The sequence below is a fragment of the Lutjanus erythropterus genome, chromosome 15, assembly GCF_056507025.1.
Source record: "Lutjanus erythropterus isolate fLutEry1 chromosome 15, fLutEry1.hap2, whole genome shotgun sequence".
Lineage (NCBI taxonomy): Eukaryota > Metazoa > Chordata > Actinopteri > Lutjaniformes > Lutjanidae > Lutjanus > Lutjanus erythropterus.
This window is the reverse complement of record NC_139331.1, coordinates 17,504,009-17,523,496: the sequence shown is the minus strand read 5'-3', so window position 1 is coordinate 17,523,496 and position 19,488 is coordinate 17,504,009. Positions and strand designations below refer to the sequence as shown.

Below are 19,488 nucleotides of genomic sequence, written 5' to 3'. Positions count from 1 at the left end.
TTCCCCCTGTGGCCAAGTGTCTGTCTGAGTGACAGCAGTGCATTTACTATGACTTTTACTGAAGCAGATGACATCTGTTCTCAACATATTTATTTTACAGTCATGAGTGTCAACAGAGTGAGTGAACCAATGCAGATCATCCATAATATTAACTTTCTGTGACACAGTGTGTGTGTTCATCTGTGGGAGTGTGTGACAAATCACATTTAGCTTTGGACTCCGTCTGGATTCTGGGCTCTTATCTGCGTGCGTCTGCTTCTCCTTTGTATTTTCCAGTTTCTAGAGGTGATAACGAGCACGACTCAAAAGACTGACAGCAATTAGTCGCAGGGTGTGTAGACACTTGCGTCAGTCAGCATGCACGCTCGTTTAAGGAAGTAATCAAATCAAGTTGAACTTTCGTAATGACATACAATGCTGAACCAGTGCCCAGAGGTGATAAAAAGGTTAGTTAGGCCATAGCAGGATTATCAGAGTATCTTTCCAAGTAGCTTACAAATCAGGTTGTTCTGATAACAATACCAATATCAGAAAATGCCACCAGTGGTACCTAAAAGGCGGGATTGGAAATACAGGAGTCTGCATTACCATATTATTTATCAGCCCCAAAACCTGACCCTGCTTCCTCCCAGCAGCATCCCGTGCACCATTTTTCCCAAGATGGCAAAGTTGTGTTCTATTGCAGGGGCTGTGCAATTACTAATTCAACTGGGCCAGATTTTATTCTCATAATCATATTCAATTAATATTGATGCATCTACTTAGTTTTAATAGAACAGATCTGAATTGAATAGAAAAGAATAAATCTTTATTGTTCACTGGGGTGGAAATTTGTCTTCAGACCAAATATAGGAAACAACACAGCAGTTAGTAACTTTGGAAAGTTCAGAATACTGATGGCTGGAATGACGGATATCTTAAATACATTTTGGGTTGCCAGAGGGACTCTGCAGCGCCTCCCAGAGCTTAAAGGCTCAAACTGGCCTTCTTCTGTGTCCTCTCTGCAATATGTTGGGTCAAAGGCTTCTGGGGTTTGCCAGTTATCTTAGTCATCATTGACACAATCCTAGAAAGTTTATTCTAAAGTCTACAATTTAGGTGACCATACCAAGCAGGAAGATGAAAGGTTAAAACTCTTTCTGTCTTAATCATTGGATTGTCTGTGAAATCCGAAACAAGACTGTGTTTACATTTTCCCAGGCAAAGTTACAGCAAGTTATATCTGAGATAGTTAAAAAGAGGCAGGAGAGATTTTTATTTAGATAATTTTATTTTTGACATTATATTTTGTAGTTATGGATTTGGAAAAACTAGTGCCTTTATCTACAGGGTTAAGTATAAAAATTCCCTGTGGTAGCTAAACAAATTTGTGAAATAAAACATACTGGTTTAGTGTTTGAAGACTGCAGTAAAATAAACAAGTAAACAATGGTTAAACTGATGTTTTTCATTGTCACACATTTCATTTCAGGGTTGCCAGACACATATTTTCTGTAGAGAACTCCCTGCTTGTGACTGTAGATACCCAGATGTTTTAAAAAGCTGCTAACATTGGTCAGAACTCATGAGGAAATGTAGATTTGTGATGATATGATTGGTGGTGTTGCTGCATCTGTAAACATCTTGCGTGATCGTCATAACTGCACATGTGCAACTCTCAACATCAGATGAGAAGGAAACAAGACAGCCGTAGATAACTCCTAAGCTATTTCCCTACACTGTAGTTTACTTATGTAACACACTAATACAGTACATACATACATATATTTGATAATGGTCCTGGTCCTTTTGCTGACCGGATACTGCAGCTGACTGTGTTAAGAGATGTCTGTGGTTTGGAGGTTTGAGGTTTTTTGTCCTTTGGCCGTATTTCGAGCTAAAACAACCTATTTGATAACCCATCAGTTAGACAACAGCTAACATTAGCATTAACCGCCTCCAAGCTAACAATAACATTTCATAGTGTTACGCAATATGATAGGAAGGGTGTAAATTAATTATAAAAATCGAATGGTCAAATTCATGTCTGCCTTTTGTATTGTATCATGTAACACTATCAAACTGTGCTGTTAGCTAGGAGCTGGTAAAAGCTAACATTTGCTGTTGTCTCACAGTAGCTAATTAATTATCAAAATGTTATTTTAACTTGAAACATGGCCTGATGTTTTACTATCCAATTTCCCTTCAGTTCAATCGATTAGGAAATGGTGACTGGATGACAATTTATCAGATTCTCTACATTTATTCGACTTCCAACTTGGAACCCAGTGGTGCGACAGTTGAGCTTCCCGCTGAGTGTGATGTCAGAAGAAAATGGCTGCCGTCTGAATACGGTGAATGGCATTTGTTCTATAAAGGGATTGACCTGAGCCAGACCATACAATAATGATAGCAACCGTAACACATTCATACAGGATTAACAATATAGAGCTGTTAGAAAATCATTAACACACTGGGATCAGTCCAGTACCTGGTATTGCTGAATACACAAAGTTAGGTATCGGTAAAGAAAAGATGGTATTGAACAGGCTGCAGCTCACTCCTCACTGAATATTGTTCATAATGTACTTGAGAGTGGTTACAAATAAAGCATGGTTTAATTGGCAGATATGACATTCACAATTAAGTATAATTAAAACATGTACAAATGTAGATTACTCACAGGTATGACTATAAAGTTTTATGAATTTCAGTTCTGGCCTAAAACTTCCGTAGCACGGAGGAGTGTGTGACATGCTATTCTTAGAGGTTATTTGACGCAGTAAGCTACAATACTGGAGGGATTTCTCTATCCAATAATTACTGTTCACTTAGTGCCAGACTCCCCACACAGCAGCGTGTCCTCGTCTCGTCTCGTGGGATCAGTAACAAGGATGTTTCCCTGGAAACTGGACAGCTCTATCATATGTAATTGGGTAATCCCTGAGCCGCTGACAGAAAAATAATAGCTTTTGGGATTTTCAAAATACCCCAGCCAACACTGAGCATGATACGTCTGTTTCGTAACCAGGATTTACCAATCAAATACTGGATGGAGTATTATGCAGTTACGGTAATTTTAGAGACATTTTTGAGTGTGAATCTATAGATATCAAGAAGATAAGTGTGAACAGTTAAAGGACTGACATAGCAAAATTAAAAGAGATTATTTCTAATCTTAAAACTGTGATACCAGTATCTTTCTATGGTTCAAACTATGTTTGATGATTGAAGTATATCATTCAATGCTCATTCAGCTTAAACATAATACTGTCCAAGAGAGGTTACATGAAACACGGTCACACATGAATTCCTATTCCATAGACCAACTTGGATTTCATCTCATCTCATGTTACTCATGTTGAGTACCTTAACAGACCAGACTCTAAACTATACAGTAATACAGAAATAAACAAACAGCCCAGCTCTCAGTCCTAAAGACACCTGGCTCCCTGATTGGTGTCAAGGACCTGCAAAGGGCTATTGGTCTATTAAGATTTATATTTTTTATTGTGCCAAATAAATGAAAGTGCCTGATCTTTCCCTGTGATTTTCACTAGCTTGAACTAACATGTTAGGACATGTCTTCCCACACTCTGCCACTATTAATCTTAGGAATATGGCCCTTTTGACCCACTAGGGGGCCCCAGGTCATAAATGTACTGTTGTAAAACTGTGGTTGCCTCAAAGGAGTCTTGTGTTAGTAGATAAGTTGTAAAATTATCTGTTTGCAACTAGAAGTACACCTTAAAATAGAGGAAGTGTTGTTGGACTGTAATAGCTGGTTCTTGGGATGTTCCCTCTGGTGCATTGGTGAGAATATATGTCACAGGACTTGAATATTGATTTACTGCACTTTATTAACTCAAGTTGAAGACACAACAGTTCACAGGGCACTTATTCACAATAGAGAACTTTAACTAGATTTATGAACCTGTGGTTACCACTAAATATTCCATGGAGGTAAATCATGGACGCACATGAGCACAAATACGTAAAGTCCAAACAGGATCGATTATTAGTCCAGTCATAAATGCGTGCATGTGGAACCACAAGGCTTTTAAATCTTACCACTAGAAAAATGCTCTGAGGCTGGGATGTCAAAGTCTGTCATAGGGCTGCCACTTATAATTTCTGGGCTTTTTTACACGCCTGGTGTAAGCACTGCTGTGTGGTAAGCTGCAAAACTCAAGACCACAGAACATATCACCATATGTAAGAAACTAAGCTTAAAGATCCACTTATGAGCTGCCAGAGCTTTCAACTGTCTCTCACTGTATTATTCAAGACAGATGACACACCATACACCAAATGAGAGATCATTTTAAAGACAGTACAGACAAATAGCTGAATGCTGATTTTTTTGTTCTCTGAGCAGGAACTCTGTATCTACGGCTTCATGGCAGGAGTTCAAACTCCCTCTGCAGGAGGCGATCAGGGCAGTCCAATATGGCCTGGGCGTGCATCTGATATAGAGGTCAGGGCTGCACAATTGACTGAAATATTAGCAAAACTGCAACATTGCTAAGTGCGATATCCAAATCGCAGAAGCTGCATTTTTTTGATCAAGAGAAAATGTGTGACAAAAGAGCAATATAATCAAGTACTGTAGTGCTGCAGATGGCCTGGTGTAAATTGTCTTCTCCAAGAAAGAAAACATGTTTGTTTGGTACAGACCCCAGGAAGTGTTACATCATCATCATCATAATAATATTTTTATTTTTACAAGGAAATTGAAAATTGTGACAATTGCAACTGCAACATCTATCAAAGTAATCTGTCATAATATGTTTTTTTTTTTTTTTTTTTTTTTTTTGTCAAACTGTGCAGCCCGAGTAAAGGGAGCAAATAAGCAAAGCAACATAGCTCAGGTGTCATCATGTGTGCAACGTTATTCATGTTATATGTACATGTGGGTAACTTCTATGTTTGTTCAAAGATGGTGTCATGGCATTTGCTGTAAATGTCCTCCCTGATCTTTCTGCAGCGGTCCACAAACTCCTGGACAAAGGCTTTTTAGCCCTTTACCCGTTAATGCTGTGATTCACAGACTGCTAATGTTATCTCTCTGGCGTTCATCCAGGGTCCTTGGTATGGCACTGATGTTGTCAGGGTCCAAAACTAACTGTTTTGTTCATGTGGCTGGGAAATGTTCAAATTCTACCAGCCACTGAATATATTATCATTTTTTTTGGCTGTTGAGTGACACAAATCTACCAGCCACTTGCATATTTTACCAGCATTTGGCTGGTGCTAATTTTTATCCCTAGATGTAGTGTTCCCCACAGATGTTGCACATGTACTGTGCCCCACTTCAGTTTTCCTCTGGGTCCTGTCTTTAGGCTGTAGCCTACCTGCAGAAATCTGTAACAACCAGGTGATGGAGTCCCACTAGATGCTTTTGGTGGTCCCAGCTGAGTTAGTGTTTGTTCTAGTCTTATATTGTGGCAGACCTGCACCTTCCTTTAGCTAACCTCATCCCTACTGACAAGATGTTCTGCTCTGTATTGTGATTTCTCGTGTATGTAAGACCACTTGTTGGTGACATCATGTGACAGCTAAGCCAGCTCTCTTTGTTGATGAAGACAGTGAGATGTGGTTGAAAGTTCTGTTCCCAGGAGCTTCCATGCTCAAATCTCATCACTATCACTTAACAGTCTCTAATCTTTATATTCTGCAAAGGCACTTCCCAGACATCCAGGGGCTCCAGACAGGTTTATCTGGCCATCAGAGGTGGAAGGTTATTAAGTACAATTATGCTGTACTTGATTACAGCATAATTGTACTGTACTTAAGTACAGATTCAAAGTACTTAAGTATTTCGATTTAATGCAACTTTCGGCCTCTCCGCTACATATCAGAGGCAAATATTGACCTCTTTGCTCCTCAACATTTGTCTGACAGTTTTAGTTACTACTTAGGATCTGAAAGACATAGTTCGGAGTGGAGTCGCATGAGGTACTTATCAGTGTATTGCCAATAGTAGATGGCGTTTGGCACACCCCAGTTTGGAGAAGCAGGAGAAATGTACTACCATGGATAGGGTCAGCAGCAAAATCTATTACAGCCATCTAAAAAAAAAAAATCAGTATCAGTTTAAGTGTGTGCTGTATTTAGAATGTTTTGACTATATTAACTTGTGGTCAGACATCCTTTTCCAATGGGAAACCACCATAGAAGCCAAATATCGCTCACTTCAAAGCCACCAGACTCTTTGTCAGAAACAGTAATTTTACCTTGCAGAACACAGGAGTTGCTGGTCTACTACAGCCTTTGATTAAGTCAGTTGTGTTATTGCATGACTTTCTATGAGTCCAAATTATCCCTTTAAAACACAGAAGTCACAAAATAAGACAAGCAACTCTTGTGTTCTGCACGGTTTAAGTACTCTGATGAGTTTGGTTGCTTTTAAGTGAGTGACATTTGGCTCATATACATGTGGTTTCCTGTCAGACAAGGCTGTCTGGTGGTCTTGCTGCTCCGAACTGGGGACGTGCTGACTGCCATCTGCTGTAGATAAAACTCTGAATAGATTAGTACCTCATACAACCCCACACCACAAAACCCATCACTTTAAAAACATATGATGTGTTGCTGTAGATTAAACTACCCAACAGATAATTTTAGCTCAACCTCAAACATCTACAGCACAGAAAGTGCAACATAAACATTGACGCAGCTGTATTATTAATACATTAATTTTAATGTAATTAAAAAACATCAGATATAATAATAACACTGACAAGGACCATTTTACTACATTTTTACTTGCTTACTTTTACTTACTTACTCGCTTACTTACTTTTACTTTTCATACTTTGAGTACACTTAGCTGGTAATGCTGTTAAGTAAGGACTTTTACTTGTAATGAAGTATTATTTTATGGTATTAGTACTTCTTTTAAATAAAAGGTCTGGATTAGGGCTGCACAGTTCATTGCAATCACAATAAAATCGCAGTATGGCCAAGTGCAGTATCCAAATTGCAGAGCCAGAACCCAATAGCAATTTTTGAAGAACGAAAATGTGTGCATTATAATGAGGTACTGTAGTGATGCATAGATGATATATATATTTTTTCCGAAATCGTGCAGCCCTAATCTGAATACCGCTGGCCGTGCACCCCCAGGTTTAACCACCGCATGACAGAAGGGTCGTAGTTCGTCCTCCAGGTCTGCGGGGGCGCTGGAGGCTCCAGTGAAGCCGGTTGTGTGAGCTGGAACTCGGTGTTAAGCTGGTTGGCTGCTGGCAAGGGCTGGTTGGTCGGTTGGTTGAGGGTAGCCATGGCTCGACTCGCTGCGCTACTGCTGCTACCGGTTCTTATTGAATCAGTATTTTCCATTTCTTTCTTTTTACCGGTCAACTCAAGAAAGTGCTTACGAGAGGAGATCCACAAAGACGTGCTGGTGACGGGGGAGTATGAAATAAGCGAACAGCCGAACACCAAAACTAATCTGAAGGTGAGCACAGACCTGAGGCTAGCTGCACTTACAGTTAACGTAACCAGCTTCTCCTGAGGCCGAAACGACTTCAGTCTGTTCACGGCTGTGTTGAAGTAACGTGTGTTAAAAGTTACAACAGAAATTAATCGTTTGTGTTGAAGGTAGTGTGAACTGTTGGTGTAGTGCGGCTGAAATGTGTGACAGCTGTTGTTAGCATTGTAGCTAACCTAGGCCCCGAAAAACTCGTCTTCCTGGTTTTACTAGCTAATTAGCTAGCTAACGTCAGTGCTGGCTAACATCATCTTTAAAAATTCATTTTGACACAAACTCAAATTACTGTGACGCTAATGTACACCCACTGTGTCAGTGATTGTGGGTGTTTATTACACAGTTACTGTGTGTTATATTGAGTGAAGTAAAGCCATATGTGTCATCGGCTCGGCTCTGCTGCTGTTACACGTCAGTCTTACCGTCCATTCAACTACCAGTCACAAGCTAGGTGCAACATTAGCATATTAGCAGCTACTCACATTACATGTCAACGTCAACTTCTAACCGTTATTTAAATGAATGGGCTCTTAAAATTCTCTACATACGTCAAATAGAGGTCTTTATCTTCACACTGATTTTAACCCATTTAATCCTCGTAAAACATAATCCTAATAATGTTCTGTGAAATAGTCATCATGGTTTAAAAGCTGCTGGTAGCAAGAAGGTAATTATTAGGAGTGGAAGTAACTATTTACAAATACTTATTTAGTTTTTTTTTTCAGGTGCTTGTTTTCTTATGAGTAAATTGTCAAGTCTATACTTTTATTCATATTTAGGTATGCATCCCACTGTGGAATCTACTTAGTTACTTTTAAAATCATAATTGAGTACAGTTTGAATGGATATCCAGACCATTCGCCTGCATTGTTGTAGCAAGTAAGGTTAATTGATCAAACAAGCCAAACAGATCAATGAAAACCAACACATGGATGACACACTGCAGCAGAACAGGTCTGGAGTAAGAATGTTATGAATTTAAGCAAAATTCTGGATATTTAATCAGTAGTCTAGAAATTGAACTGATAATTACACCTCATTTGAGACTGATTTGTCTGGCAGAGCCATTGGTTGACTAAAGAAACTTTCACTTTAAATGAGAAAAAAATGTTTTGTCTCCTATAAATTATTACTGATTAATCAGTTGTTTGCATTTTCAACTGTTGGTTAAAGGAAATGTGCAAAATTTGCAATCCTTGGAGAGGTGACTGTGAAATTTAGACCAAAGATTTGGAGAAACAGAAAACCATTTGATAGAAAGCTGCTGTTGATACTGCATTACACATCAGTGGTTGACAACTAAATAATACTCTGAGTAGTTTTTGAGATGAGTACTTCTTACCTATACATAAGTATTTCTCTAACACCAGTACTTTTCTGTAATTGAGTAATATTTTAGTAATGTAACACTACTTGTGCTTGAGCACAGATTTCCACTACTCTTTCCACCACTGGTAATTATTAGCATTCATGAGTGTACCACAATTATTTTAATGCATTTCATTTGGACTTTTGGATTTATTATTGTTTAATCTGTTGATTATTTTTTCAATTAATAGTTCAAACTATAAAATTACAGAAATTAATAATACGCCCATCACAGTTTCCCAGAGGCCAAACTGAAATCCTTCTTATCTTATGTAAGCAATGTTACTTTACTGTAATTTGAAACAGAGAAAAGCAGCAAATCCTCACATTTATGATACTGAATGGATCCAGAAAATATTGACTTTTGTGAGGAGAGTTATGAATTTAGCATGTCAGCATGTCATCGATATTGGCCTATAAAGGCTTTAAACTCAAATAACCTATTGGCTCGAAAAAACATTTCTCCCTGTGTGACAAGCTGAAAAGATGACACTTAAACAATGAACATACGACACAAATGTGTCTGCGCTGTGGAGGTTTTTTTTTTGAATGGATATCAAAGTTGTTTGTAAAAATTGCTTGGTGTCAATCATGTGAGGAGAAGCCGTATCACATACACAACACTGCAAATTTAATGGTCCATCTTAAGAACAGACATCCTGAACATTATGACAATTTGCGAAGAACAAAAAGAAACAGGTACCTATCAGCAGTAGGATTGGATGATGTCTACTAAATTGGCATATGTCGATGTCCACAGTGACACATGATGATCGATGATGATATCAGTGGTTAGGGTGCAAATAACATTGGAACAATTGAAAGGAAACACAGCTGCCACCAATGTAACTGAATGTCTTGGGTTCGCCTATCTTGGCAGATTTAATGAGAAATTAATAAACGGGACATGCAGTAGCAGCTTCTTTTGATTTTGTCTCCCACATGTATTATATTCACCAACAACTCACACAGTGTCACTATGGTAGAGGGATCATTTGATGACTGTCAGCCATCATGATGGATGCCTAACCCTTGTCAGCAGTATTTTTCTTATTTTGCCCAGGAAATGTGTCCATTTTGAAAAGCATTGTATTTTATGCCTGCATCTGCCAATGGGACATCACAATAAGACTAGGCATGATAATAACTGTAATAATAATAATAATAATAATAATAATTATAAATTCCATTGTAGGAGAGACTTGATGTTCTCTGACATTAGGCGAAAAAAAATTTACAGATAGTGGCAGCAGCAAGCAGCCAAACTGAGATCTGTAAAAAAAAAAATCCATTGTCGTGCATTCCTAAATTAAATCTTTTTTTTTTTTATTTTATAGATCACAGATTCCTCCAGCCACACTCTTTACTCGAAGGAAGATGCAACAAAAGGAAAGTTTGCATTCACCACAGAGGACTATGACATGTTTGAGGTGTGCTTTGAGAGCAAATCACCCATGGGTAAGTTTGTCAACCCCCTAAAACCAGGCCGCTCACAGCCACACAATTTTAATTTATTTTGAGACACACTAAACAAAGGCAGTGTCAGTATTTTTCCGTCACTGACAGGTATACATAAAGTCAGTTAGTTCGTCTTTATCAGAGAGCAAAAGCGATGATCTTAAGATCTAATAAAGAAGTAATAATAATCTATACAGAAAAAAAAACAAAAAATGGAATAACAGTGAAAAGTTTCATAGTTGGCTTGTATAGCACAGTGAGTGAACACAGTTTAACTCTAAAATCTCTGCTCCTTTTAATCAGGGACTGGAAGAGTGCCTGATCAGCTTGTCAATCTGGACATGAAGCATGGTGTGGAGGCCAAAAACTATGAAGAGGTGAGTGTTGAAGCCCGAGCTGTAATGATACAGATGCTGCAGATGAAGAAAGTCTGTCTGCAGACTTAGACTAGGTCAGTGGATGTGGGCCACTGGTCTTGCAGCAGGGCTTTCACTACATATATTCACTATTCTGGGTTGAAGAACTACAAAAGCCACAGTTTAATTTTAATCACCAGAAGATGTGAACCTGATGAAAGTGCTGGAGGGCACCCAAATGTCAATCTGGGTTGAATTTCTCCAGTTCAGAATCAAGAGATTCAAGAGACGTATAATGAGTAACAATACACTTTATTTATACAGCACTTTTCAAAACAAAATTACAAAGTGCTTTACATGGTAGACCAAAGATTAAAGTCTTTCTAGAGTGGGACAAGTAAAATCAAGCAGTTAAAACAAGATGGAGCAAAATGGAATAAAAACAGAATAAAAGAGATAAATGGTAATAATAAAGCAAACAGTTAACAAATATGTTGAAGAAGAATGGTGTGCCATTGTTAATAAAAAGCTTTAGAAAAAAAAAAGTTTCAATTTAAAACAAATTACTGATTCAGCAAGCCTCAGATCCTCAGGCAGTGATTTACATAACTGAGGAATCTTGACTGCAGAAGCCCGGTTGCTTTTAGTCTTGAGCTGAAACTCAGGAACAGCCAGCAGATTCCTGCCTCAGGATCTGAGGCTGCGTCCTGGATCCTAAGGAGCATTTCAGTAATGTAACTAGGACCAAAACCATGAAGTGTTTTAAATCAGAAACAGAATCAGAAATGGTTTTTATTGCCAAGTAGGTTTTCACTTACAAGGTATTTGTTGTGGCATGTTGGTGCATATAAACATAATACTAGAAATATAAATAAAGTGCATACACAATAAAGCACCAGAAAAAAACGTACTGGCTAAAAATGTAGAATATAGAAGAAGAACAATATTTACAAATGTTACTGATATTTATATTTCATTTACATTTATTTAAATACTTTGTTTTACTTGTATAGATGCTTTGTGCTACATTAGTGGCAAGGCTGGGTGATTGAAATTTATCAAATCATAAATTTGGCTTCCAGAATTTATGAAAACAAGATCATCAATAGAATGATTGTTATGCCGCCCTCTGTTTTCCAATGGTCCTCTCATCATAGCTCTGTGCTGGTGAGAGCAGTGGTTTTTGTGTTGTGTTCTCATACGTGTGTACGTACGTCTTGGATGAGCTGATCAGATTTTGGTTGGCATGTTCACAGTGACCTCACAAAACATTATTTCTGATCAAAACACAAGAATTCATATGCTAATTATGACAAAATTACACACAAATGACTAAAAAGATGAAATGAGATCAACTTCACTGTGTTATAATGTTCAGCTCTCTCAGTCCTCTGTACTCTTCTGTAGAAATGATCTCTAAGTGAAGACAGCATCTTTCTCACTAGAATATTATTCACTGGTGGAGGCATACAGCCATGGTGCTAATTCTAGTTTTGTCTTGTATTATAAATCCAGTGCTCGCCTTTCCTGTACAGCGGTGCACATTTACCCCTCCCTAGAAGCCCAAATTCGCTCTGAGCCAAGCCGTGGCATGTTCAGTTCAGCTCTAGCCAAGAAGACAAACCAGTTCAGCTGTTAGACAGGAAGATATCACCCATAGCAAGTGCACATATAGCACACACTTGCACACAGTGAACTTATGTTTGGAGAGCAGGCAGGAACTGTCATTAAATTTGTTCAGATAAGTAGGAGAGCCTGAACATGCAACAGCTTGCAGCGTACAAATTGGCTCCCTGCTGTGACGACTGTGTGTGTGTAACGTGCCCTCAGCTGACAGTGTGTTGCTGGTCACCAAGAACTTTCAGTACTGAATGATTTAGAGAAAATTCAGAGAAGTCACAGCCTCCATACATGGGGCAAACGCTCTACCAATTGAGCTACCAGTGCACTGACACGTTTTTTGAAGTAGGGCTGCACAATTTATTTATTTATTTTTTTGGGAAATCATGTTTATCACATATTCACTGAAAAAAAAAATCATGTTAATGTGACATTTGGTGTGGTCTGTATCAAACAAACATGCTGTCTTACATCTGGAGAACAAGATTTGTAGGCCAGGGTATCTCTGCAGTACTTCATTATAATACTGTTTTGTTTACCTTTATTTACCTTTATCAAAAATTTGCAGCTTCTGTGATTTGGATATTGTAATTTTTGCCATTTCGATAAGATTTTTATTAACTGTGCAACACTATTTTAAAAAGCAAATGAGTAAACATCTTAAATAATTGTGATCTCAATAGTGACCAAAATAATCATGACTAAGATTCTTGCCCTCATTAGTGTCATTGCCAAGTGTCCATTGTGTAAACCTGATAATGGCGTCAAGGTGTCCCAGTATAGAAAACAGGGAAATCAGTGGAGGAGGTTCTTTGCCTCCACATCATTCAATACTTTGCCTAAATAGCGTCACATCGTTGTGTATCATCACTATCATTACTTAAGTAGTCCTCCTGAGAATGGATAACACTTCGTACTGTGGCTGCCTGAGGCAACACTTAAAAATAAGCAGAGAAGTGATAAAGCCCTGTTAGCTGAGAATCACCCTCCTGCCCACACATGCTGCACGAACATGACGTCCTCTTCTGCAGAGGGAGTGCGTGTAGGTGGATGATCGGGGAGAGCTCAAGTGGGTATGCCTGTCTGTGAGCCAGAGGGTGGAGCTGAAATTACACATGTATTCACCTACGTCGATGGGTGTTTTACTTAGAAAGTAAATAGAACAAATTTGCAAGCTATTAAGTAAGAGCTGTATTATATTTGTTAAATCTGCTGGAAAGAGTTTCTGTCTGTTACACAGTGTTTGAGAATTTGGACTTGGCAGAAGCAAGCTGCACTATCCAGCATATCTTTGTTCTCTGCTTGTTGGATGGGATTTCCATGCTGCCAGTTCCTAATGGATAAATATCATGACTGGGGCTGCTATGGTTTGGTTAATTTGGTCCAGACCAAAAAGAAAGACAGATACAAAAGTCACATGGGCTGACAGGTCACCTCATTGGACTGTTTTGGTGACCTGTCTTGCATTATCAGTACTAAACCGATCGCATACAAAAATAGCTGTAGCGAGCATTATTAGTTGAGACTGCAACTACTAGACTGCCATAATCTTCAGATAGATCTCGTATGTTAGTTCACTGTAGCAGTTAAGTTTATACACGTCACACAATCATGTCACATGTGGTTATCTGTAGTCGGTCCTTGTAGTGTTTTTACCACAAACTAAACACGCCAGAATTTGTTAAAGATCAGGACGCACTTTCCAGGTGTTGCAGCTGTTCAGTTCACACCACAGTTGAAATGGCAGTTTTCTCATGAGCCTACCTGAACAAGAGTAAATGCCAGTTGTATAAACACAAGAGGCTTGTACACAGCCAAAGAGCAACACCTGCTGGACAAAGTGTATAATGACATGGCTTAAAGACTGGCTTCTCAGGCATCACTTTTCAATGGTTTTAGTGTCTTCTGTTTTGTCCCTCAAGATTGCCAAGGTGGAGAAGCTGAAACCTCTCGAGGTGGAGCTGAGGCGACTGGAGGACCTGTCAGAGTCCATCGTCAATGATTTTGCTTACATGAAGAAGAGGGAGGAGGAGATGAGGGACACCAATGGTAAGAAAATAATGCACATTTGCTGAAACAGCACATAAATGACCATAGAGAAAGGACAATTCATCACCACATGATTGCTGACACTGTCGATGAATGTACATGCCTTGTTGTTTTCTTAAGCCGGGCAGACACTGTGGGGGTCAGGAAGCCTGAATAATAGCCTGAACGATCAACAATCATACTTGATGACTGGATGGATTTCTGCCATGTCCAAAATTTTGGTTCGGCTTGTCTTGCTTGCCTTTTTGTCACACAATCTGATTTTTCCACATAGCTTCTATCAAAATATCAGTTAAATAAACTCTAGTGCCCTTGTTTTAACATTTATTTGGTTAATATTTTAAATGTTGACTTTTGATATAAAACTAAACTTTGCTGCAGAAGAACATACAGATTATATGCAAACCATACTGACTATATCTTCCAGCCATCTGCACTTCTTTTTTCCTCTCACTTCATGTTCATAGCAGAATTGCTCTACAGTAAATAATGCTACCTTCCACTCTCTTTGCCAGCATTGTTGATGACACAGTCATCTTGTTTGAATAAACTTCATTAGAATGTCGATTTGAGGAAATAGAAAGTAATGGGAAATGAATGATAAACGCTAAGAAATAACTGTCATGGTCTGTGCTGCATTTTTCTATGCAGCTGATTTGCTCTTGACAAGGCATGACCGATGTAGTCACAGAGTAGCATGCACAGCAGTACTGCAACACACTAGGACAAACTGACACAATATTGTACATACAAAGGAAAGAATAACTTAATGTATTACATTTGGGGACAGTAATTAAGAATATATTGTAGGCAGCATTCATACTCTAAAGCTGGGCTTGAACTATAGGATTTTCAGTCCCGTGAACCTCTGGTTTAGCCCTCCCAAGAACCGGAGGAATAATCTGGGCCAGACTTAAGTTGGTACTAAAATTTGGCCCAGATTCTCTGGTAATGTGAGGGGTTTACAGATCCAAATCTTAACACCCATGAGCTGCTCCTGGACTCTGTTTGACTCATTTGATATTTCTGAGTTAAAATCTGTATGATTATGTCCGTATGGAAGTGAAAGAGAAGTGTTGCTAAGCAACGGTAACCATTTTAGCCCTTGTGATTAACATTAGCTAGCATAATACTGTTGACATGTATTAAAACTGACAGTTAAGGGGTGCTCCCGTGGCTCAGTTGGTGGAGCATTCGCCCCATGTGCTGAGGCTGTTGGTCCTCTGCAGCGGTTGCTGGTTCGATTCCCGTCGTTCTCCCTCTCTCTGCCTCCTTTCCTGTCATGTCTTCAGCTGTCCCTATCTAAAAAAAAAAATGAACAAACAGTCTAATAATCCTGATAATATCTTGTCATGTCTAATGAGCCAGTATTTTCACATCTTGTAGTACCTTTGGGATTTGAGAGAAGAGAATCTGAAGTCTCTCCTTTTGTGTGATGTAGCCAGATTTCAAAATCATTTGGGATTTTAAAACTCCTGCAGTCTGAGCCCAGAATTACACAACAACTCGCAGATTTCGTAAAAGAATAGAGTCTGTGATGACTTTTTGGGTTCTGAACCAAGTGAAGTGAAATAGTCATAGTTCAGTGCCATATAAATATCTTTTTCAAGATGAAACCGCAACTACATTTTATCGTGGCTTTTTTTATTGTGACCTGTCCAAGGCACACCTGTGTCAGGCTGTTTAATCACCATCTCTGTATGCCACACCTGTCAGGTGGATGGATTATCTTGGCAAAGAGACATGCTCACTAACACTGATCTTAAGAAATTTTTTAACAAAATTTGAGAGAAATAAACCTCTTATGTTCACAGTAAAAGTCTTAGATCTTTTACTTCAACTCATGAAAAATGGGAGCAAAACCAAAAGTGTGTACAAGATTAATAAAAATGCAATGACAACCCAGCTTCATAAAGTGATGGGTTTTAATTTACTAAAAGAAAATGAGCAGAGTTGTCTGTTTTTGTTGACTAACTCAGACTATCCTCTTTTTTTCCCCCCCCATCCCCCCCATCCCTCTCCAGAGTCCACCAACACACGCGTGCTGTACTTCAGCATATTCTCCATGTGCTGTCTCATTGGGCTGGCCACATGGCAGGTCTTCTACTTGCGGCGCTTCTTCAAGGCAAAGAAGCTGATTGAGTAGAGCGGCCCCTGGCTCCTGACCTCAGGGGGAGGAGGAGCTGCCTGCCAAGTCAGCCAACACATCCCAACATCCACCCTCTTTGGACTAGCTTCAGCAAACAACAGCAAGTGGGGTTGAGGGGCTCAAATTCTAGTTTCCACAGCTGTGAGAGAAAGAGTACCAAGGTTGTCCTCTGAAAAATGATCCACCTGCTTATTTAGTGTTTTGAAACATGAAAAGCGCTGTAGGGAGAAATGCACTGTGAGACATGGACGGCGTATGTCACAGCATTAGTGAGATACACCCGTCTCCATGGTACTTCACGCTTCTGTCTGCACTGTTTTGAATGTTGCAGCTTACTGAATAAGAACTTTTTCCTTCAATCAGTTGAACAGTGACATTTGATTTTGAGCTCAGTTTGAATGGATGTGCCATGAGCGAATGTCTTTTGCCCTTCTGTTGACGTACACATTATTTGCCATGCCAAGCAAACTAGATCCTTGGTGCCCTTTTATCAAGTGAAGGCTCTTTGAAAAGTGGTTTGTTGTTACTTTGGTGAGAAAATTGGCAACCACTTAACTTTGGTGTTATGTCACTTAATTTGCATACATGTTCGGTAGCTAAATTTAACCGTGTCTTTAGTTTGTTTTCATATTGTAAATGCTACTTAGTTGCTTCTACAGGTTTATTTTTTGGGTGGGGGGGTTGTGAGTTGTCAGAGTAATATTCTCTTAGTTATAAATTAGGTCACTTCTATGAGCTCTTGCACGTCCTAGTTTTGTTTTTGGAACACCTGAATATTAGTTTGTCACCAATCAAACGTAGCCAGAAACCAAATATACAAGGCTAAGAGTAATTTACCTGCCTGACTTCTGTAATACAATTCATATACGGTATATACTTGTGCAAGTTTCTCTCGTCAGAGTGCAGTGGATAAAGGGGTTCATGGAAAATGTAAAGTAGGCTATCCAACATTTTCCGCTCAGTCATGCAACCTTTCTCTTTACACACTGGTAAATTTAATTATCCTTTTTGTAATTTTCAAAATATCACTTCCCAATTACAGTACTTGCAGATCCATCCAGCGTGCTTCTTTTCTTTAGTAATACTTCTGAGGCTGGGGTTACATGAGAATGTGGGTGGTTGCAAATATTCCAATTGTCTTTGGACAGGGATTAATTGAGGCATCTGTCATGGATACATTTTTAACAATGAACATGCGCACTGTGCGCACTCAATGATTTTTATGTTGACTGATAAATTTTGTAAATTTGTGTTGGGCTTTTATTCAATAAAATATTGGATGGATTTACATTAGTTATGGTGTAATCTAGTGTGTATTTCCCACTTGCAGTGCTAATGTATTGGGTCTGGAAGACTGAACTACTGTAGTATCACAATACTGAGTGTAGGGCTGCAACTAACAGTTATTTTCATTATTTATGAATCTGCTGATTATTTTCACATCACATCATTTAGCTTAGAAAATGCCAAAATTGTGGAAAAAAGCTCATCACAATCTTTTAGAACCCATAGTGATGTCTTCAGATTGCTTATTTTGTTCAACCAACAGTCCAAAACCCAAAGGCTCTTTATTTACTGTCATAAATGATGAAGAAAAGCAACAGAGTCTTTGAATTTAACAAGTTGGAACCAGCAAATGTTTGACACTTTTGTTTAAAAACTACCTGAAAGGATTGATTATTACAAAAAATGGCAATCAGTTTTCTTTTAATTGAGTAATTAATGAATCAAATAATTTTTGCAGCCCTAGTATTTTCCACTTGCAACGCTAATAAATGGGGTTTGAAAGACAATTTTTTGACTTACTTAATACTGTAATGTATCACAGTATTGAGTGCTAGACTCAAATTCCTACAGGAGGAAATATCTCTGTAACCTCCTCGCAGTATAATATTAAGGGTAAAGGCAGCAAATATTGTAATTATTTAAATGACTCAAAACAATAAATGTTATCAGACTATAAATTCAGGTTTAGTGTTTATGTGTGATTCATGATGAACTTGTCCTGAAGAGATCTGAGCAGTTTAATCTGTTTGGTGTCAACGGTCACATGTCCACATCTGTTTATGTCCTGAAGAAGACACCTTCCATAAGTTTATTAATCCCATGAGGGGAAATTTGTAGGAGCAATTTGTTTTACACACAAAAAAACACACATAGTAACACACAAACAAATCATGATACTGAGGACTTAGAATCTATAAATAATACTAATAAATAAACTTACCAATGCACAATTTAAAGGTCATATAAAGTATATATCAACAATGAAAATGGTTTAGAAAACCTACAGATGGGACTTTTATTCAAAGCAACTTCCAATAACAAAATCCACAGTAATAAGAGCTGGATGTCATTAAAAACATCCCTCCCAAACAAACAACTAAGAACATTTATGGCTCAACAGTACAGGAGCTCAGTATGGTTGCAGAAGTCATTAAAGCTCTACAACAAGGTGAGTAAGATTTGTTATTACTTTGAAACAAAGTTTTGTGAGATACAATTTTGAATTCATACATTATTCTGAAATAAAAATCTATGTTGCTTGTTTGTCACAATTGTGACTACTTTAAAAATAAAGAGACTATTATTATATTTACTTAGCAATTCCATTTGTCTCTAATTTAGACTTCAGGCGGGTTTTGGATATGTTGTCAGAATACTTGACATATTGCAGTTATCACACAGGCTGATAATAAAAACTATTAGAGGTGACTGTGACAGACCACGATCATGATGGAGAAACTATTCACTTACCTTCTCAATTCACAGCTGAGGTCTTTACATTTCACAGGCCATACAGTGATTTAATTGAAGAACATCATAGTTGATCACCAGTGAAACTCCCATCACTTCAACAGCATCACTGCATGAGACTATTTCATTAATCCATACATATATTACATTAATACAAGTCAAGTTTGTGCTCAGTACAGTAAATTGTTTTAGTTTTCTTTGACAGCAAAGACATTTTACTAACAGAATACTTGCCTGTTATATGTTTTGTTGATTGTATGTTG

The 19,488-nt window shown here is 38.3% G+C and overlaps 1 protein-coding gene across 1 annotated transcript; it reads left to right on the top strand.

Moving 5' to 3' along the window:
• The first annotated feature begins 7,211 nt into the window (after positions 1–7,211).
• tmed10 (transmembrane p24 trafficking protein 10) lies at positions 7,212–17,761 on the top strand. The gene is made up of 5 exons (XM_084737288.1): positions 7,212–7,438; positions 10,174–10,294; positions 10,598–10,671; positions 14,193–14,319; positions 16,344–17,761. The coding sequence occupies exons 1-5, from the start codon at positions 7,262–7,264 to the stop codon at positions 16,463–16,465; spliced, it is 621 nt and encodes a 206-aa protein (XP_084593414.1). The 5' UTR covers positions 7,212–7,261; the 3' UTR covers positions 16,466–17,761.
• The last annotated feature ends 1,727 nt before the right edge of the window (positions 17,762–19,488 follow it).